The sequence below is a fragment of the Oryctolagus cuniculus genome, chromosome 6 (assembly GCF_964237555.1).
Source record: "Oryctolagus cuniculus chromosome 6, mOryCun1.1, whole genome shotgun sequence".
Lineage (NCBI taxonomy): Eukaryota > Metazoa > Chordata > Mammalia > Lagomorpha > Leporidae > Oryctolagus > Oryctolagus cuniculus.
The window spans coordinates 142,266,590-142,282,369 of NC_091437.1; the positions used below are offsets into that span (position 1 = coordinate 142,266,590).

The window sequence follows — 15,780 nt, forward strand, 5'->3', positions numbered from 1 at the left end:
GGAAAGAAGGAAAGAAGGAAAGAAGGCAGGAAGGCAGGAAGGAAGGAAGGAAGGCAGAAAGAAAGACAGAAAGAAAGAAAGAAACCATGAGTATCTCCACAAATGCTGAATAACAAACACACAAATCCAAGAAACAAGAATAATGAAGACACCATGATGCCCCCAAAAGAACAGGAGGAGATTAAAGGGACAGCCAAGTACAGGAACACAAAGAATTCCTAATAGACATGACCAGGAAAGATCTTCACCACAACACATTGTAATCAAACTCTCTACAGTAAAACATAAAGAAAAGATTCTAGAATGTGCATGAGAGAAATGCCAGATTACTTTCAGAGGATCTCCAATTACACTCACAGCAGACTTCTCATCAAACACCCTACAGTCTAGGAGAGAATGGATAGATATATTCCAAGTCACAAGAAAAAGAATTTACAACTCAAATACTATACCCTGCAAAGCTCTCATTTATGAACAAGAGTGAAATAAAGACCTTCCATGACAAACAGAAATTGAAAGAATTTGTCACCACTCATAAAGCCCTATAAAACATGCTTAATGATGTGCTACACACAGAAATACAGAAACATGGTCATTACTACAAAAAAGGTAAAGGAAGAAAATTTCCCAGTAAAGGATAAAGGAACTCCAAAGTAAAAAATAGAAATATTCATGGAAAAATGGCAGGGCAAAGGCGTTACTTATCAATAGTCACCTTGAATGTTAATGGCCTCAACTCCTCAGTTAAAAGACACAGATTGCCTGAAAGGATTATAAAACAAAACCCATCTATTTGCTGCCTAAAAGAAACACATCTCACCAAGAAAGATTCACATAGACTGAAAGTGAATGAATAGAAGATATTCTATGCTAACAGAAAACAAAAAAAAAGAGCTAGTACAGCCACCCTAATATCAGACAAAATAGACTTTAACACAAAAACTGCTAAAAGAGACAAAGGGCACTACGCAATAATTAAAGGACCAATTCAACAGGAAGATGTAACTATTATAAAAGTATATATTCCTAATTACAGGGCACCTGGCAATTTAAAAGAAATGTTAAGTGATCTAAAGAGAGACACAGACTCAAATAAAATGGGGGATTTCAATACCCCATTTTCAGCAATGGACAGATCAATCAGACAGAAAACCAACAAGGAAACAGAAGATTTAATAGACACTATAGACGAAATGGACCTAACAATATCTACAGAACTTTTCATCCTATAGTTGCAGATTACACATTCTACTCAGCAGTGAACAGAATTTTCTCTAGGACTGACCACATGCTAGGCCATAAAGCAAGTCTCAGCAAATTCAAAATAATCAAAATTACTTCATGCATCTTCTCAGAAATGAAGCTGGAAATCAGCAACTCAAGAATTTCTAGAACATATGCAAAAACAAGGAGACTGAACAACATGCTCAGGAATGAACAGTGGAACATACAAGAAATCAAAGGAGAAATCAAAAAATTTATGGAAACAAATGAAGATGACAATACAACATATCAAAACTTATGAAATGGGGCTGGCAATTGGTGCAGCAGGTTAAGGGCCTGATCTGAAGCTCCAGCACCTCATACGGGTGCTGGACTAGTCCTGGCTGAATCCTCTTCCAATCTGCTATGGCCTGGGAAAACAATAGAAGATGGCCCAAGTCCTTGGTTTTCAGCACCCTTGTAGGACCCCTGGAGGAAGCTCCAGGCTCCTGGCTTCGGATCGGTGTAGCTGAAGCCATTGTGGCCAATTGGGGAGTGAACCATTGGATGGAAGACTTCTCTCTCTCTCTTTCTCTGTGCCTCTCCTCTCTGTGTAACTCTGACTTTTAAATAAATAAACCTTTTAAAAAAATAAATCTTTAAACTTATGGGACGCAGCAAAAGCAGTGTTAAGAGGAAAGATTAGAGCAATTGGTGCCTACACCAAGAAATTGGAAAGGTACCAAATAAATGAGCTATCAATGCACCTCAACAATCTAGGAAAACAACGGGAAACCAAACCCAAAACTAGTAGGAGAAAAGAAATAATTAAAATTAGAGAAGAAATCAACAAAATTGCAACCCCCCCCCCAAAAAAAAAAACCTCAAAAACCAAAAGGTCAGCAAAACAAAGAGCTGGTTTTTTGAAAAAATAAACAAAATTGAAACACCCTTGGCCCAACTAATCAAAAACAGCAGAGAGACAACCCAAATCAATAAAATTAGAGATCAAAAGGAAATGTAACAACAGATACCAGAAATAAAAAGAATCATCAGAAATTACTACAAAGAGCTGTAGGCCAACAAACTAGGAAACCTGTAAGAAATGGATAGATTCCTGAACACATACAAACTACCTAAATTGAGCCATGAAGACATAGAAAACCTAAAGACCCATTACCAAGACAGAAATTGAAGCAGTAATACAAACTTGCCCAATAAAGCAAAGGCCAGGAATGGATGGCTTCACTGCTAAATTCTACCAGACATTTACAGAAGAACTAACTCCAATGCTTCTAAAGTTATTCAAAAAAAATTGAAAAGGAGGGAACCTTCCCAAATTCTTTCTATGAAGCCAGCATCACCTTAACTCCTAAACCTTAAAAAGATGCAACAGAGAAAGAGAACTACAGACCAATTTCCCTGATGGACACAGATGCAAAAATCCTCAACAAAGTTCAAGCCAATCAAATCCAACAGAAAGATCAGAAAGATCATTCACTTGGACAAGTGGAATTTATCCCTGGCATGCAGGGAAGGGCCAATATTCACAAATCAAAGTGATAAATCACATTAACAAACTAAAGAACCAAAACCATATAATTATCTCAATAGATCCAGAGAAAGTATCTGATGAAAACTCTAAGCAAATTGGGTATAGAGGGAACACTCCTCAACGCAATCAAGACAATTTATGACAAACCCATGGTCAGTATCCTATTTTTTTTTCTTTTCTTTTTTTGGACAGGCAGAGTGAAAAGTGAGAGAGAGAGAGAGAGAGAGAGAGAGAGAAAGGTCTTCCTTTTGCCATTGGTTCACCCTCCAATGGCCACCATGGCTGGCGCGCTGCAGCCGGCGCACCTCGCTGATCCGAAGGCAGGAGCCAGGTGCTTCTCCTGGTCTCCCATGGGGTGCAGGGCCCAAGCACTTGGGCCATCCTCCACTGCACTCCCAGGCCACAGCAGATTGCTGGCCTGGAAGAGGGGCAACCAGGCCAGAACCCAGTGTGCCGGCGCCGCAAGGCGGAGGATTAGCCTAGTGAGCCGCGGCGCCGGCTGGCTAGTATCCTATTGAATGGCGAAAAGTTGTAAGCATTCCCACAGAGATCCAGAATCAGACCAGGATACCCAGTCTCACCACTGCTATTCAATATGGTCATGGAAGTTTTAGCCACAGCCATTAGGCAAGGAAAAGAAATAAAAAGGATACAAACTGGGAAAGAAGAAATCAAACTATCCCCACTTGCAGATGACATAATTCTATATATAGGGTTCCAAAAGGCTCCACGAGGAGACTATTGGAACTCATAGAAGAGCTTGGTAAAGTAGCGGGACATAAAATCAGTGCACAAAAATCAACAGCCTTTGTATACACAGGCAATGCCACAGCTGAGAAAGAACTTCTATCAATCCCATTAAAAACAGCCACAAGAAAAAATTCAAATACCTGGGAATAAATTTAACCAAGGATGTCAAAGATTTCTACAGTGAGAATTACAAAACATTAAAGAAAGAAATAGACAATACATAAAAATGGAAAAATCTTAACAGTTCATGGATTGGAAGAATCAGTATCATCAAAATGTCCATTCTTCCAAAAGCAACGTACAGATTCAATGCAATAGCAATAAAAATACTAAAGACATTCTTCTCAGATCTAGAAAAAATGATGTTGAAATTCATATGGAAACACAGGAGACATTGAATAGCCAAAGCAATCTTGTGCAACAACAACAAAGAAGCAGGAATCACAATGCCAGATTTCAAGACATACTCCAGAGCAGTTATAATCAAAACAGACTGGTATTGGTACAAAAACAGATGGGTAGACAAATGGAACAGAATAGAAACTCCAGAAATGAATCCAAACATCTGTAATCAACTTGTATTTGACCAAGGAGCAAAAAACCAATCCCTGGGGCAAGGACAATCTATTCACCAAATGGTGCTGAGAAAACTTGTTCTCCACATGCATAAAGTATGAAGCAGGGCCCTTACCTCACACCTTACACAAAAATCCAATCAAAATGGATTAAGGAACTAAATCTATGAACTGATAATATCAAATTATCAGAGAACATTTGAGAAACCATCCAAGATATTTGCATAGGCCCCAGAGGCACAGGCAATCAAAGCCAAAATTCACAAATGGGATTACATCAAACCGAGAAGTTTCTATACTGCAGAAGAAATACACAAGAAAGTACAGATGCACCCAATAGAATGGGAGAAATTATTTGCAAACAATGTAACTGATGAAGGATTAATAACCAGAATGTATAAAGAGATCAAGAAACTCCACAACAACAAAACAAACATGCCAGTGAATAAATGGGCAAAGGACTTAAACAGATATTTTTCAAGAGGAAATCCAAATGGCCAACAGACAAATGAAAAAACGTTCAGGATCTCTAGCCATCAGGGAAATGCAAATCAAAACCACAATGAGGTTTCACCTCACCTCAGTCAGAATGGCTTTCATAAAGAAATCAAAAAACAACAAATGCTGGTGAGGATGTGTGGGAAAAGGTACCCTAACCCACTGTTGGTGGGAATGTAAACTGGTAAAACCACTATGGAACAGTCTGAAGACACCTTAGAAATCTGAATATAGACCCTACCATAGGATCCAGCCATCCTACTCCTGGGAATTTACCCAAGGGAAATGAAATCAGCAAATAAAAGAGTTACCTACACCTCCATGTTAGTTGAAGCTCAATTCACAATAGCTTAGACATAGAATCAACCCAAATGCCCATCAACTAAAGAAAAGACATGATTGGATGTGTATTCTATGGAATACTACATAGCAGTAGAAAGAAAGAAAGAAAGAAAGAAAGAAAGAAAGAAAGAAAGAAAGAAAGACAGACAGACAGACAGACAGACAGAAAGAAAGAAAGAAAGAAAGAAAGAAAGAAAGAAAGAAAGAAAGAAGAAATCCAGTCATTTGCAAAAAAAAAAAAATGGATGAATCTGGGAAACATCATATTTACTGAAATAAGCCAGTCCCAAAGGGAAAAATACCATATGTTTCGCCCTGACCTGTGAAAACTAATAGAGCACCTAAAAGGAAATATGTAGAAGGGAAACTGACATTTTGAGAAGCAATGACTTGAACAGCCCTTATCTTGACTGTCAAGGAATAGTTTGTTTTTTTTCTCTTCTTCACTATTTGATGAAAACTTTACTTAACATAGAGTTAATCATATCCTCAACTGAGGATAGATCTCAATAAAAAATAAGAGTGGGAATAAGAGAGGGAGGAGGAAGTATGTAACTGTAAAGCTGTATAGTTCTGCATACAGTCCCACGGACTTACTTCTAAGTGTACTGTTTATTAAAAAACTTGCAATGGGACCCCAAATCCCATTAAACTGGGTGGTAAAAATGCCATCTTAAGTGTTAGAGTGACCATACTAAGTGTTAAAGTGATCATATAGATACAATTAAGTATTAAAGGGATAATATAAATAAGACCAAATGTCTGAACATAATAATAGATAGAATTAAGGACAGAATGTTTCAATATGGGAAACAGTCCCCAGCAGTCTCAAAGAATGACAATCACTTTAAATAACACTCTGACCTCAGAATCAGCCTTTAAGGCATTCAGGTCTGGCTGAAAAGCCCATGAGAGCATTTCAGGCATGGAAAGCCAAGACACCGTGGCAAAAAGATGCCCTACATGAAGGATTTCTGTGAGAGAAACCCTAGTGGAAAGAAGTGGCCATCAAAGAAGGATGTACTTTTCACCGAAGGGAGAAGAGAACATCCACTTTGCTTATGGCCTTGTCTAATTACCAAAAGAGATTGTGGATTCAAAAGGCTTCCACAGCCTTGGCAACTCATGTCAAGAGCCTTGGCTGGTCACTGACGTCATACAGAAGAGTGTGAATCGTTAAATTAACAACAGGAGTCACTGTGCACTGAGTTCCCATGCATGACCTCTGTCCTCAATGAGTTGTATTATGAGAAATAACTGTAAGACTTGTTCTCGGTTGTGTGTGTGTGTGTGTGTGTGTGTGCAAACTTCTGTGTATAAAGTTAATTGAAAATGAATCTTAATGGAGAATGGGGCTGGGAATGTGAGAGCGAGGAGGAGGTAGGTTGGGAGTAGGGGTGGGAGGGTAACTATTGTGGGTAGAATCACTACTTTCCTAAAGTTGTACTTATGAAATTTGTATTCATTAAATAAAAGGTTCTTATAGAGGAAAAAAGAAGAAAAGCAGAAGTGAGGAGACTGCAAAAATAATTAGGAAGTAAAAAAATACTGAGGCCCTAGTCTGAGGTAGCAAAACACACACACACACACAAAACAGAAAATAGACAAAAATCACCCCAAAAATATACTTGGTGGGAGACAGGCCCTGAAGAACACTAGGATTTAAGGATGGGCAATATTAGTTTGTTCTCTTCTAGACTGAGAAGCAATCCATAGAGCTACAGTTTAATGATGTCAAAGAAAATTTATGGAAGATGGAAGATGGAGTTATCAAGAGGATTAAGTGCTGAGAAATCTGTAACTGTAACAAAGTGACAAGGAAGTAAGTGCTGTGACCCTGGTGAGAGCTTGAATACACAACTGTGTACAAAATACTGCCAACTGTTTGGGACAACTGGCAAATGAGGAAATACAAAGAGTTATGTGTAGAAATTCCTAGGCAGAAGTTTACCTATAAAATAAAGGTTAAAATACAGCAGAACAGTATGGGACCAAGAGCTGTTTTTTGGTTTAACTGAGTTTTTTGTTTTTGTTTTTGTTTTTTTTTTTTTTTGACAGGCAGAGTGGACAGAGTGAGAGAGAGAGAGACAGAGAGAAAGGTCTTCCTTTACCGTTGGTTCACCCTCCAATGGCCGCTGTGCTGGCACACCGTGCTGATCCGAAGCCGGGAGCCAGGTACTTCTCCTGGTCTCCCATGGGGTGCAGGGCCCAAGCACTTGGGCCATCCTCCACTGCACTCCAGGGCCACAGCAGAGAGCTGGACTGGAAGAGGGGCAACCGGGACAGAATCCGGTGCCCTGACCGGGACTAGAACCCGGGGTGCCGGCGCCACAAGGTGGAGGATTAGCCTAGTGAGCTCCAGCACTGGCTGGTTTAACTGAGTTTTAAGATGAGGTAGTTTAGATGTCCTTAATTTTAGGAAATGTGTACTGAAATATTTGAGCTGAAAGTCATGTCTAAAATGTACTTTCAAATGGTTCAGAAAAAAAGTTACACATTCACATAAATAGATAAAATGAGGAAGTACAGATGTGGCAAGATACACAATTGATGAATTCAAGTAAAAGATTTATGGATGGGTATTCACTGTATTACTCTTTCATCCTGTCTGAAGAGCTTAACATGTCAATAGAGATTTATAAAAAAAAAAGAACTACAGAGAAACTGAAAGTCAGTGATGAAGGCCAGGAGAGATCAACCAAATAGGGTCCCAAAAGAAGGTAGGAGGGGAGGGCGGGACTGGCCCACAGAGCATGGACTGACCATTCAATTCTACCCATCAGAGAACTGAAGTCAAAAGAGCTGTACGAAGTGTGAGAAATGCCATCAGCCATATAATTAACTGTCAAATAACTCACTTTATGTCATTTAGTTCAAAAGAAAATCAAAGAAAGGGAAAGATCACCAGCAATCCTGTGGCTAGGAGGTAGTATTAAGACAGACCTTTCCAGTAAAAATTTCTTTAATGTAAGGTATTAATATTATATGCTATAAACACATATAATTATATGTGAAAGAACAATGCTAAGCGCACAAATATGTGAACTTTAATGGTTTTGTTGCATTTATATCACAACAGTGTTCTTCAGAATTATAACCAATCAGAAACACTAAAAAATTTGCATAATACAGGCCTTAAAGGGCACCAGAAATTAACAATACATAACTATTTCATAGAGTATCCATAGAAAATCAGATTTATTACCAAGAACAATTTTGTGGGAATCTTTTCAGTACCAGTTCAACCAGAATATCAAAACAGGGAGTTAACTGTTGGAAGTTTCTATAATATAGTCTTTTTTTTTTTTATTGCCAAGGAAACAAAGAACTGAGTTAAGTTAAACAGATGTGAACCAAGACATGGAGTGTTAAGTCTTCTCTGGCCACAATATCCACTTATGCTTATTATCCTCAGTGGGTGATGCCCACCCTCAATTTACTTTTTTAAAAAGAAGCAATAGAAACAGAACTGTTTTTCATGTGTGAAAAGCTCGAGACCCATACTACACATAAAATTAATAAAGGATGTTGTGAAATAACCATTATTAGAATTTCCATATAATAAATTAAAACTTAAAATTGGGATTTTTAAATGAAAGGGAATATGGTATGTTTTACTCATAGCATAGAACAAATTTATCAGGTGATTCAGGGAATTGGTACCCACAAATGGACCGTGAAGGGAAAGATCAGCAGGAATACTTCAGGAGCTGTAAAAGGATGATTCCTGCTGTGGTTTCTTTGAAAAGTTTTCGTGGCAACTGGCCGAACTGCCATCAATATGCTACTAGTAACGTTAAAAATTGAAAACTCAGATGAACAGCAAATACGTTTCAGTCTAGTAGCACACCATTATCAATGTGGCTTTATGTAATTGTGTACTGGAATAAGCACTGTTTCAAGGCTGCTTTATTTTTGTTTCCCAACAAGAACACCAATTTGCCCTTTCCATAATTTTACATGGAAAGCAAAAGGTTCTCTTCCTATTCCACAAAAATATATGGAAGAGAAAACTGTTTGCTATGGCAAACAACATTTTCTTGGCTACTGTAAATGCTAGTTTGGGCAAATGGACATTCTAGACGGGTAACTAATGTGAAAGCTCTATTTGGGATTGTTACTTGTTTTGTGCCCTAAACAAAGGAGGTCTGAGAAAAGATGAAGACGTGAATTATGTAAGCCAGAGCTTTCATGTAGTAAATTGAGAATTATTATATTGCTGAAAACTTAATACATCAAATCGTAACCCAGCTGGTTGAAAAAAGGTTCTTAGCTCAATGCTTTAAATACAGGTGAGTCGAGTGTTTGCAAAAGCAATACAGAAAAACATGACCTTCTAAAATAGACAAATTAGAAGACTACTATAAATATATGTTTGCAAACAGTACACTCTTTGGTGCCAAATTAGCCTTGCAACCTGGCCACATCATTAGTTACTTCGTTCACCATTCAGTTTCCACTTCCCTGCCCAATAATGACTTCTAGTGGCCTCTGTGGTGGATTTATACAACAGAAGGTAGTTTTCACTAGAGCTACCCATGCCACAGCATGGAGAACACTGGCTCTTAGTCCGTGCATGTCATATCACAGAGGTACTACTAAGTGTGCAGGTTGTTTTTCACAAGGTTCTCTCTAGGACAACTACAAATATGACAAGACTATTGAGTTTCCATTCCAACCTAGTTGCTTGAGAAAATACATCTTATTTCTTCAGCTACCAAACATACATTGATTTACTCACTCACTCATTCCATGTCATCTTAGAGGTCCTTTGCTATGCCACCACATATACTCTATGGAGCTGAAAAGTTACTTAAGAGAGCTCTTAACATTTCTGCTAAGAGTAAGACTGGCAGAGGGGTGGGCAGGTGAAGCAGGACTAATTTCATAAAAAGGAAACAATCTGTTTTGGAACATCTCACAGTATTGTTACTGATGCATTAAATGTCACATTGCCAATGAGATAGGTAAGGCAGTTACACTGAAGCAAACCACGTCACCATTTTGAAAGATAGCAAAAGCCAGTGTCAGATTCAAAAAAATCTAATTTTATTTGAAAACCCCAAGTTTACTAGTTTCAGGCTACATGTGAACAAGGACAAATGTAAGTGGTAAGAAAAAGCAGAACTTCTGTTCTCCTGAGCATTATTAAATACCCAGACATAATACCACAAGCCTCCAGGGACAGTGTACAATAAGTAAAGCTGAATCAAAGAAAAAAGCCCTCTCCTGTATCAAAGCACAAATGATACTGGAAGAAGGCAGCAATGGTTCTTACAACAGGAGCAGTTAGTATTCAAACAACTGTTTCACTTTTACCAGTTTGGCATTTTCCCTGGGATCCTAACAGGGCTAGACAAACATTACCCGATTTTACACACATCTTAGTAACCTAAAAATGGTCTTTCTTAAGTGATATTTTTTCTTTTTTCACAGATAAACTCTTAACTAGAATAATCTTCTACAGAAAGTGATTTTAAAGGGGGAGGGACTTTTCATTAGGCAGGGCCACTTACCTGCTGGCAAGACTGAGCAGTTCATGTTTGTCTGCTACAGCCGATTTCTTCTCAAGCTCCCACATTAGGACATTGATCAGATGTGAATTTTTAATTACAATCGGCACTTCTTCAAACATGTGCTCAAAGGTGATATTTGCCTTTTTCAATCTGTGAAGCATGTTAAAAATACTTTAGTTGGGTGGTCAGAAGTAAGTGCTAAATTGACTATTTCATACATTCTGCCTAATTACAGGCCCTCTTCAGGATCTTTGTTTCACTAGCACTCTTAAAAAAAAAAAAAAAAAAAAAAAAAAAAAAAAAAAAAAAAAAAGACAGAAACTAGAGTACACAGGAGCCCAGGAGCCCAAAAGTAAGTGATTTGAGTATCTCTGAAAATGACCTGAATTTAAACTGTAAGTCCAGAAAATAAGAATCTTGGCAAAAGAATCTATTCATTCTTTGTAATCATGTACCTTTAAAATGTCACTAATACTAAAATGTACTTGTCACAATAAGTTATAAGTTATGCTACACAATCTATGTCTAAAATATTTAAAATACATAGCTAGAAAAAAGTAATACAATATTTCTTTCAAGTTCATTTTAAAAGCCTCCTGACTTAAAAACAATTAACAACTAGCAGATCACTCACAGGAGACTCCACATACAACGGTTCAAAACCCAGAAGAACGTAAGTTCTCACAATGAGTTCTATCACATCTAGCCATTGGTCAGTCATAAGTTAGCTTTTCTTTTTTAATTCTAAGCACCTTAATTCTTTTTAGGGGCCAAATGAGAAATTGGAAATGAAAGCCTTATAAGTAGGACACACAAAGCCACACACTTCGATTTAATAAATAAAAATTAGCATATTCTAAATATTTAAAATTTTTAGAAAAGTAAATATTCAAATGCCATTAAACAGCATCACCAAAACAGCCCCATCAGTTAATCCTCTGCATATGTGTCACTGACAAAATTTCCAATGAGCTACATTCCCTAATGAATCCTTCAAATGTTTAAATCTCCCTCCAACCCCATGAAACAGGATCCCAGAAAAGAAGACACAGAGCTTACAATCTGACAAGTGCTGCCCACTCCTTCCATCTCCCTTTATTCAATCATTCATTTCTTCAAATCTGGTAGCTAATTAATTCCTACTCTAACTGAATTCACTCTTGGTGAGAACAACAGACGAGACATTCCATAAAGAACAATTTAAACATGGAAAGGGAGAAATCAAGTGATATTTGGCATGCAGGAAACTTGTACAGTACACATGGCAAAAGCATTACCACTCCACAACAGAGGATTCAATAAATGTGGCAAACTAAAGTCTTTAAAGAAATACCCAATTCTTCACCATAAACCTCCTAGTCCCCAAACACTTACGCTTCAGGGGAAAAATCCTTCTCTTTACAAACTTCCATCAGCTTGGGAGTCAGTCTGTATGCCTTTAGTGACAGGGACCCTTGGGCAGTTTTTATGGGATCTTGAATAACAAAAAAGAGAACGAAATTCTAAGAATTTTGCTACTACTCGTGCTCACATGACACTGATTCTAGGCTCGGTGTTACTTATACGAATCTTGCAAAATGAAGATCAAAATGATTAATCAGAACACAACTTGAAGTAGACTGAAACCAATACAGCAAACAATAGGCAAAAATCTAGGAAATCTTTATATCCTTGTAATAGGTAGAATAACTTCCTCCCATTAAAAAAAAAAAAGATTCAAAATAGACTTGATATTTTCAAATTCACTCCTCAGCTAAAACCAGTCAGCTTATTGAAAACTTAATTATCAAGCTCTATGCATCTTGTATAATTAGGAAGAAAATACTGATGAGTATTAAACCTGAAAATTTGCTTCATGTACTGTGTTCTTCAGTCAACTAATTTAAAATGCAAACAAACTTTATCCACCCTAATAATCACTGTTCACATTTCTTAATTAAAGCAGATTCTAAAAACATAACCACTAAGTCGGAATGCCATCACATAAGTGTTTTTGTTGTTGTTGTTGTTGTTGTTGTTGTTTTTTAAGTTTTAGAGAAACAAATTTTGTCAAAACTAACTGCTTAAACACTCCACGGGTAAGGGAGCTTAGCACTTGGAGCATGATAACGGCTCTGCCATGCCAATATTCGCCTAAAACCTGTGTTAACATTCATGTTGTCTGAAATTTAACACAGTGAAACTTTTAGCAATAGGTGATAAAATGAAAACCAAAATAGATTGAAACAAGTGGAAAATTCATCAAGGTCTGATGATGCAATGTTTCCAGCCAATATAAGTACACTTTAACAACTTGTTCTTTACTGTAATCCAATTGTTAACATACTGAAACAATTTTGGGGCAGCTCATAAGATTGATCGTATTCATTAGTATTTTTTCTGACAGATACTCAGGACGTTACATTTACTTCTCAGCTGGAAACTATATGCAAGTCTGCCAGATATGGCAAACTGTGAGTGTTTGGGGAGGGGGAAGGCTATAAAGCTGTTAAATTGCCTACAGTTCTGATACAGCACAGAACATCTGGTCTGGAGAGCTTGAGGAAACACCATTAAAAAGGCCGAAAAGAAAAAAATCTTTGTGCTAAGAAACAGTCCAGGTTTTGTACGCTGCTGTCAGAGGTATTAAAAAAAAAAAACTTGGCACACTGTGTTATGATTGGTCAGTCACGTACGGAGCCAGACACTGCAGCAATCGGGGTTTGTTAGACATCTGGTCTAGTTCCACCAGCCCCTTCAATGAGGGAGGGGAGATGGAGGAATAAAAATGAAGCAGCTACTCCAGCATTCCAAAATGTACACATCAGGGCTCTGATAGCAAGAAAAATAAACAGAAAGAAGGAAACCCTGTCTAGACTGAGCTGCTGCTGAGGCTGCTGCAGAAACAGGCTTGGTATTTACTTGAGAAGGCCTGCCAGGCTGCTCTCAGAGGCAAAAAAAAAAAAAAAAAAAAGGCAGAAAGCAAAAATAGTAGTAATAATAGTGAAGTATTAAGAGAAGAAAATACTAATAAAGGAATCTCCTACTAACCGTAAATGAGAACAACAGATTCTTCAATGGCATGCTGGTAACTGAACTGAGAATCCAGGAGAGCCCGGGTGACGAATGAACCATAGTATGTGGACTGGTACCAGCCCACGTGGAGGTGATCAATGTTTACATGGCGAAGGCTCCGCATCATTTCCATCTGATACTGGACTGGATGACGGGAAGAAGGGGAAGTAAAAGGGGAAAAAAAAAAAAAAAAAAACCTTAATGATGCCACCAACATTAAAAACAAGCCTTTTTGGAAACAAATTTTTATAAAACTATTTATTAGCTATAAGGAAAAGCTTTCCAGATTGAAAAGTCATTCCCAAGCTTTCAAATTACTGAGCCTTTCCTTTTTTCTTTAATGAAAAAACATTTTGTAGAAAAAATATTAAAAGCACAGTACTAATGTCTTGTTCTAAACAAGAAAGTTATTTATTAAATGTGGTTTCCACTTTCCTTTTTAAAACTTTAAAAACCCTAAATATGTAGGAGAAAACCTATGCAGTTATTGAACTGGTTGATTCTAAGAAATTTCAGTTGGAATATAAGTAAGAATAGTTATCAATCTATTCAATACAGTTCTTAGAACTGAAAAAAATCATCATGAAAACTAAGGGGAAAACAATCAGCTATGACATTACTTATTATGAACTGGATACAGGCTGCAGCTGATTTAAAATATAAGCATTCATTTTTGCCTTCATCTGGTGCCCCCTGCTGCATATACTACATTTTAAAAAGACATCTTTTTTCTAGTACAAATTATCCTTTGTGTTAAGTAATAGACACCATTTTTTCATTAGAATAGGGTCACATCTTAATCAGCTATGGATGAAACGAAAAAGTTTAGAGGTTTACTTATCTCAAATTAATAAGTACAATATATGGTATTAACTTAAAGCAGTATTACTTCAAGGTACAAAATGAAAATAACATTAAAAAATAAGAAAGCTCAATAATGTACAACAGATATATAATACAGGAGAAAATTTTAGTCAATGTAATATTCAGGCTCTTTTCATTATAATAAATGCATTACCATGTTGAGTAAACATAGGTGCTGTACTCCAAACCTAATTATTTTCACAGGTTTTAGCAAAAGCAGTGTCTCTCATTTCTTTGATTACAGTACTATAGCTTTACGAAAGAAACAACACAAAATATAAAAGAACCTTCTTCAAGTAGATACACTCTTATCCACTTATCAGCACTCCTTACTCGGCAAAGAAATTATAAAGCTGCTTATTCTATGGAAGTTTGTATTTCTCAAGCTAAAAGATAGCAGCCAATGTATCAACTACTCAAGAAATATACTTTCGAATTTCTCTTTTGCTATTGAGAAAAGTTAAAGAAAAGGAAAGCTCCAGAGTTCTTTTATCACTATTTCAAGGGACCTTCTTAAGCCCTGGGCAAGGTTGCAACAGAGTTAGAAGTTGCACTACTCCCAGGATGCAAACCAGTTTGCTCTGTTAGCAAGTGGACTCATTCATTTATAAAAAGGGGTAAAGTGTTAAAACAGAGATGAGTTTGGCTAGTACGTCTTCATTGCTTTTGCTTTTATATACCTAACCAGTGTTTTTGTAAATTTGTGAATAAAACGTGAAAATGAACCTCTACTATATTCTAAAACACTATTAAAAACACCACCACCGGGGCCAGAGCTGTGATGTAGTCGTTAAAGCTGCTGTCTGCAATGCCAGCATCCGATATGGGCACCAGTTCAAATCCCAGCTGCTCCACTTCCGATTCAGCTCTCTGCTCTGGCCTGGGATAGCAGTAGAGGTGGCCCAAGTCCTTGGGCCCCAAGTGGTCCCAAGTCTCCCCATGTGGGAGACGGGGAAGAAGCTCCTGATTCCTGGTTTCGGTTCAGCCCAGCTCCAGCCATTGAAGCAAACTGGGGATGGAAGATCTCTCTCTCTCTCTCTGGTTCTGCTTCTCTGCCTTAGAAATAAATAAATAAATCTTTAAAAAAAACTTCAAAAAGCCATTTTAGGGGCTGGCGTTGTGGCACAGTGGGTTAACACCCTGGCCTGAAGCGCCAGCATCCCATATGGGCACTGGTTCTAGTCCCAGCTACTCCACTTCTGATCCAGCTCTCTGCTATGGCCTGGGAAAGCAGCAGAAGATGGCCCAAGTCCTTGGGCCCCTGCACCTGTGTGGGAAACTTGGAAGAAGCTCCTGGTTCCTGGCATCAGATTAGCACAGCTCCAGCAGTTGTGGCCAATGGAAGACCTCTCTCTCTCTCTTTCTCTCTCTCTGCCTCTCCTCTCTCTGTGTAATTCTGATTTTCAAATAAATAAATAAATAA

At 37.7% G+C, this 15,780-nt stretch overlaps 1 protein-coding gene across 2 annotated transcripts in view; it reads right to left on the reverse strand.

Moving 5' to 3' along the window:
- Positions 1-15,780, reverse strand: part of EIF3H (eukaryotic translation initiation factor 3 subunit H) — a 121,096-nt gene that overhangs the window by 9,251 nt on the left and 96,065 nt on the right. For both annotated transcript variants that reach the window (XM_002710740.5, XM_051843998.2), the window contains exons 3-5: positions 13,470-13,637; positions 11,814-11,913; positions 10,440-10,589 (exon numbers count right to left, since the gene is read on the reverse strand). In XM_002710740.5, coding sequence (XP_002710786.1) covers positions 10,440-10,589; positions 11,814-11,913; positions 13,470-13,637 — 418 coding nt within the window. The remainder of the gene's footprint in view (positions 1-10,439; positions 10,590-11,813; positions 11,914-13,469; positions 13,638-15,780) is intronic.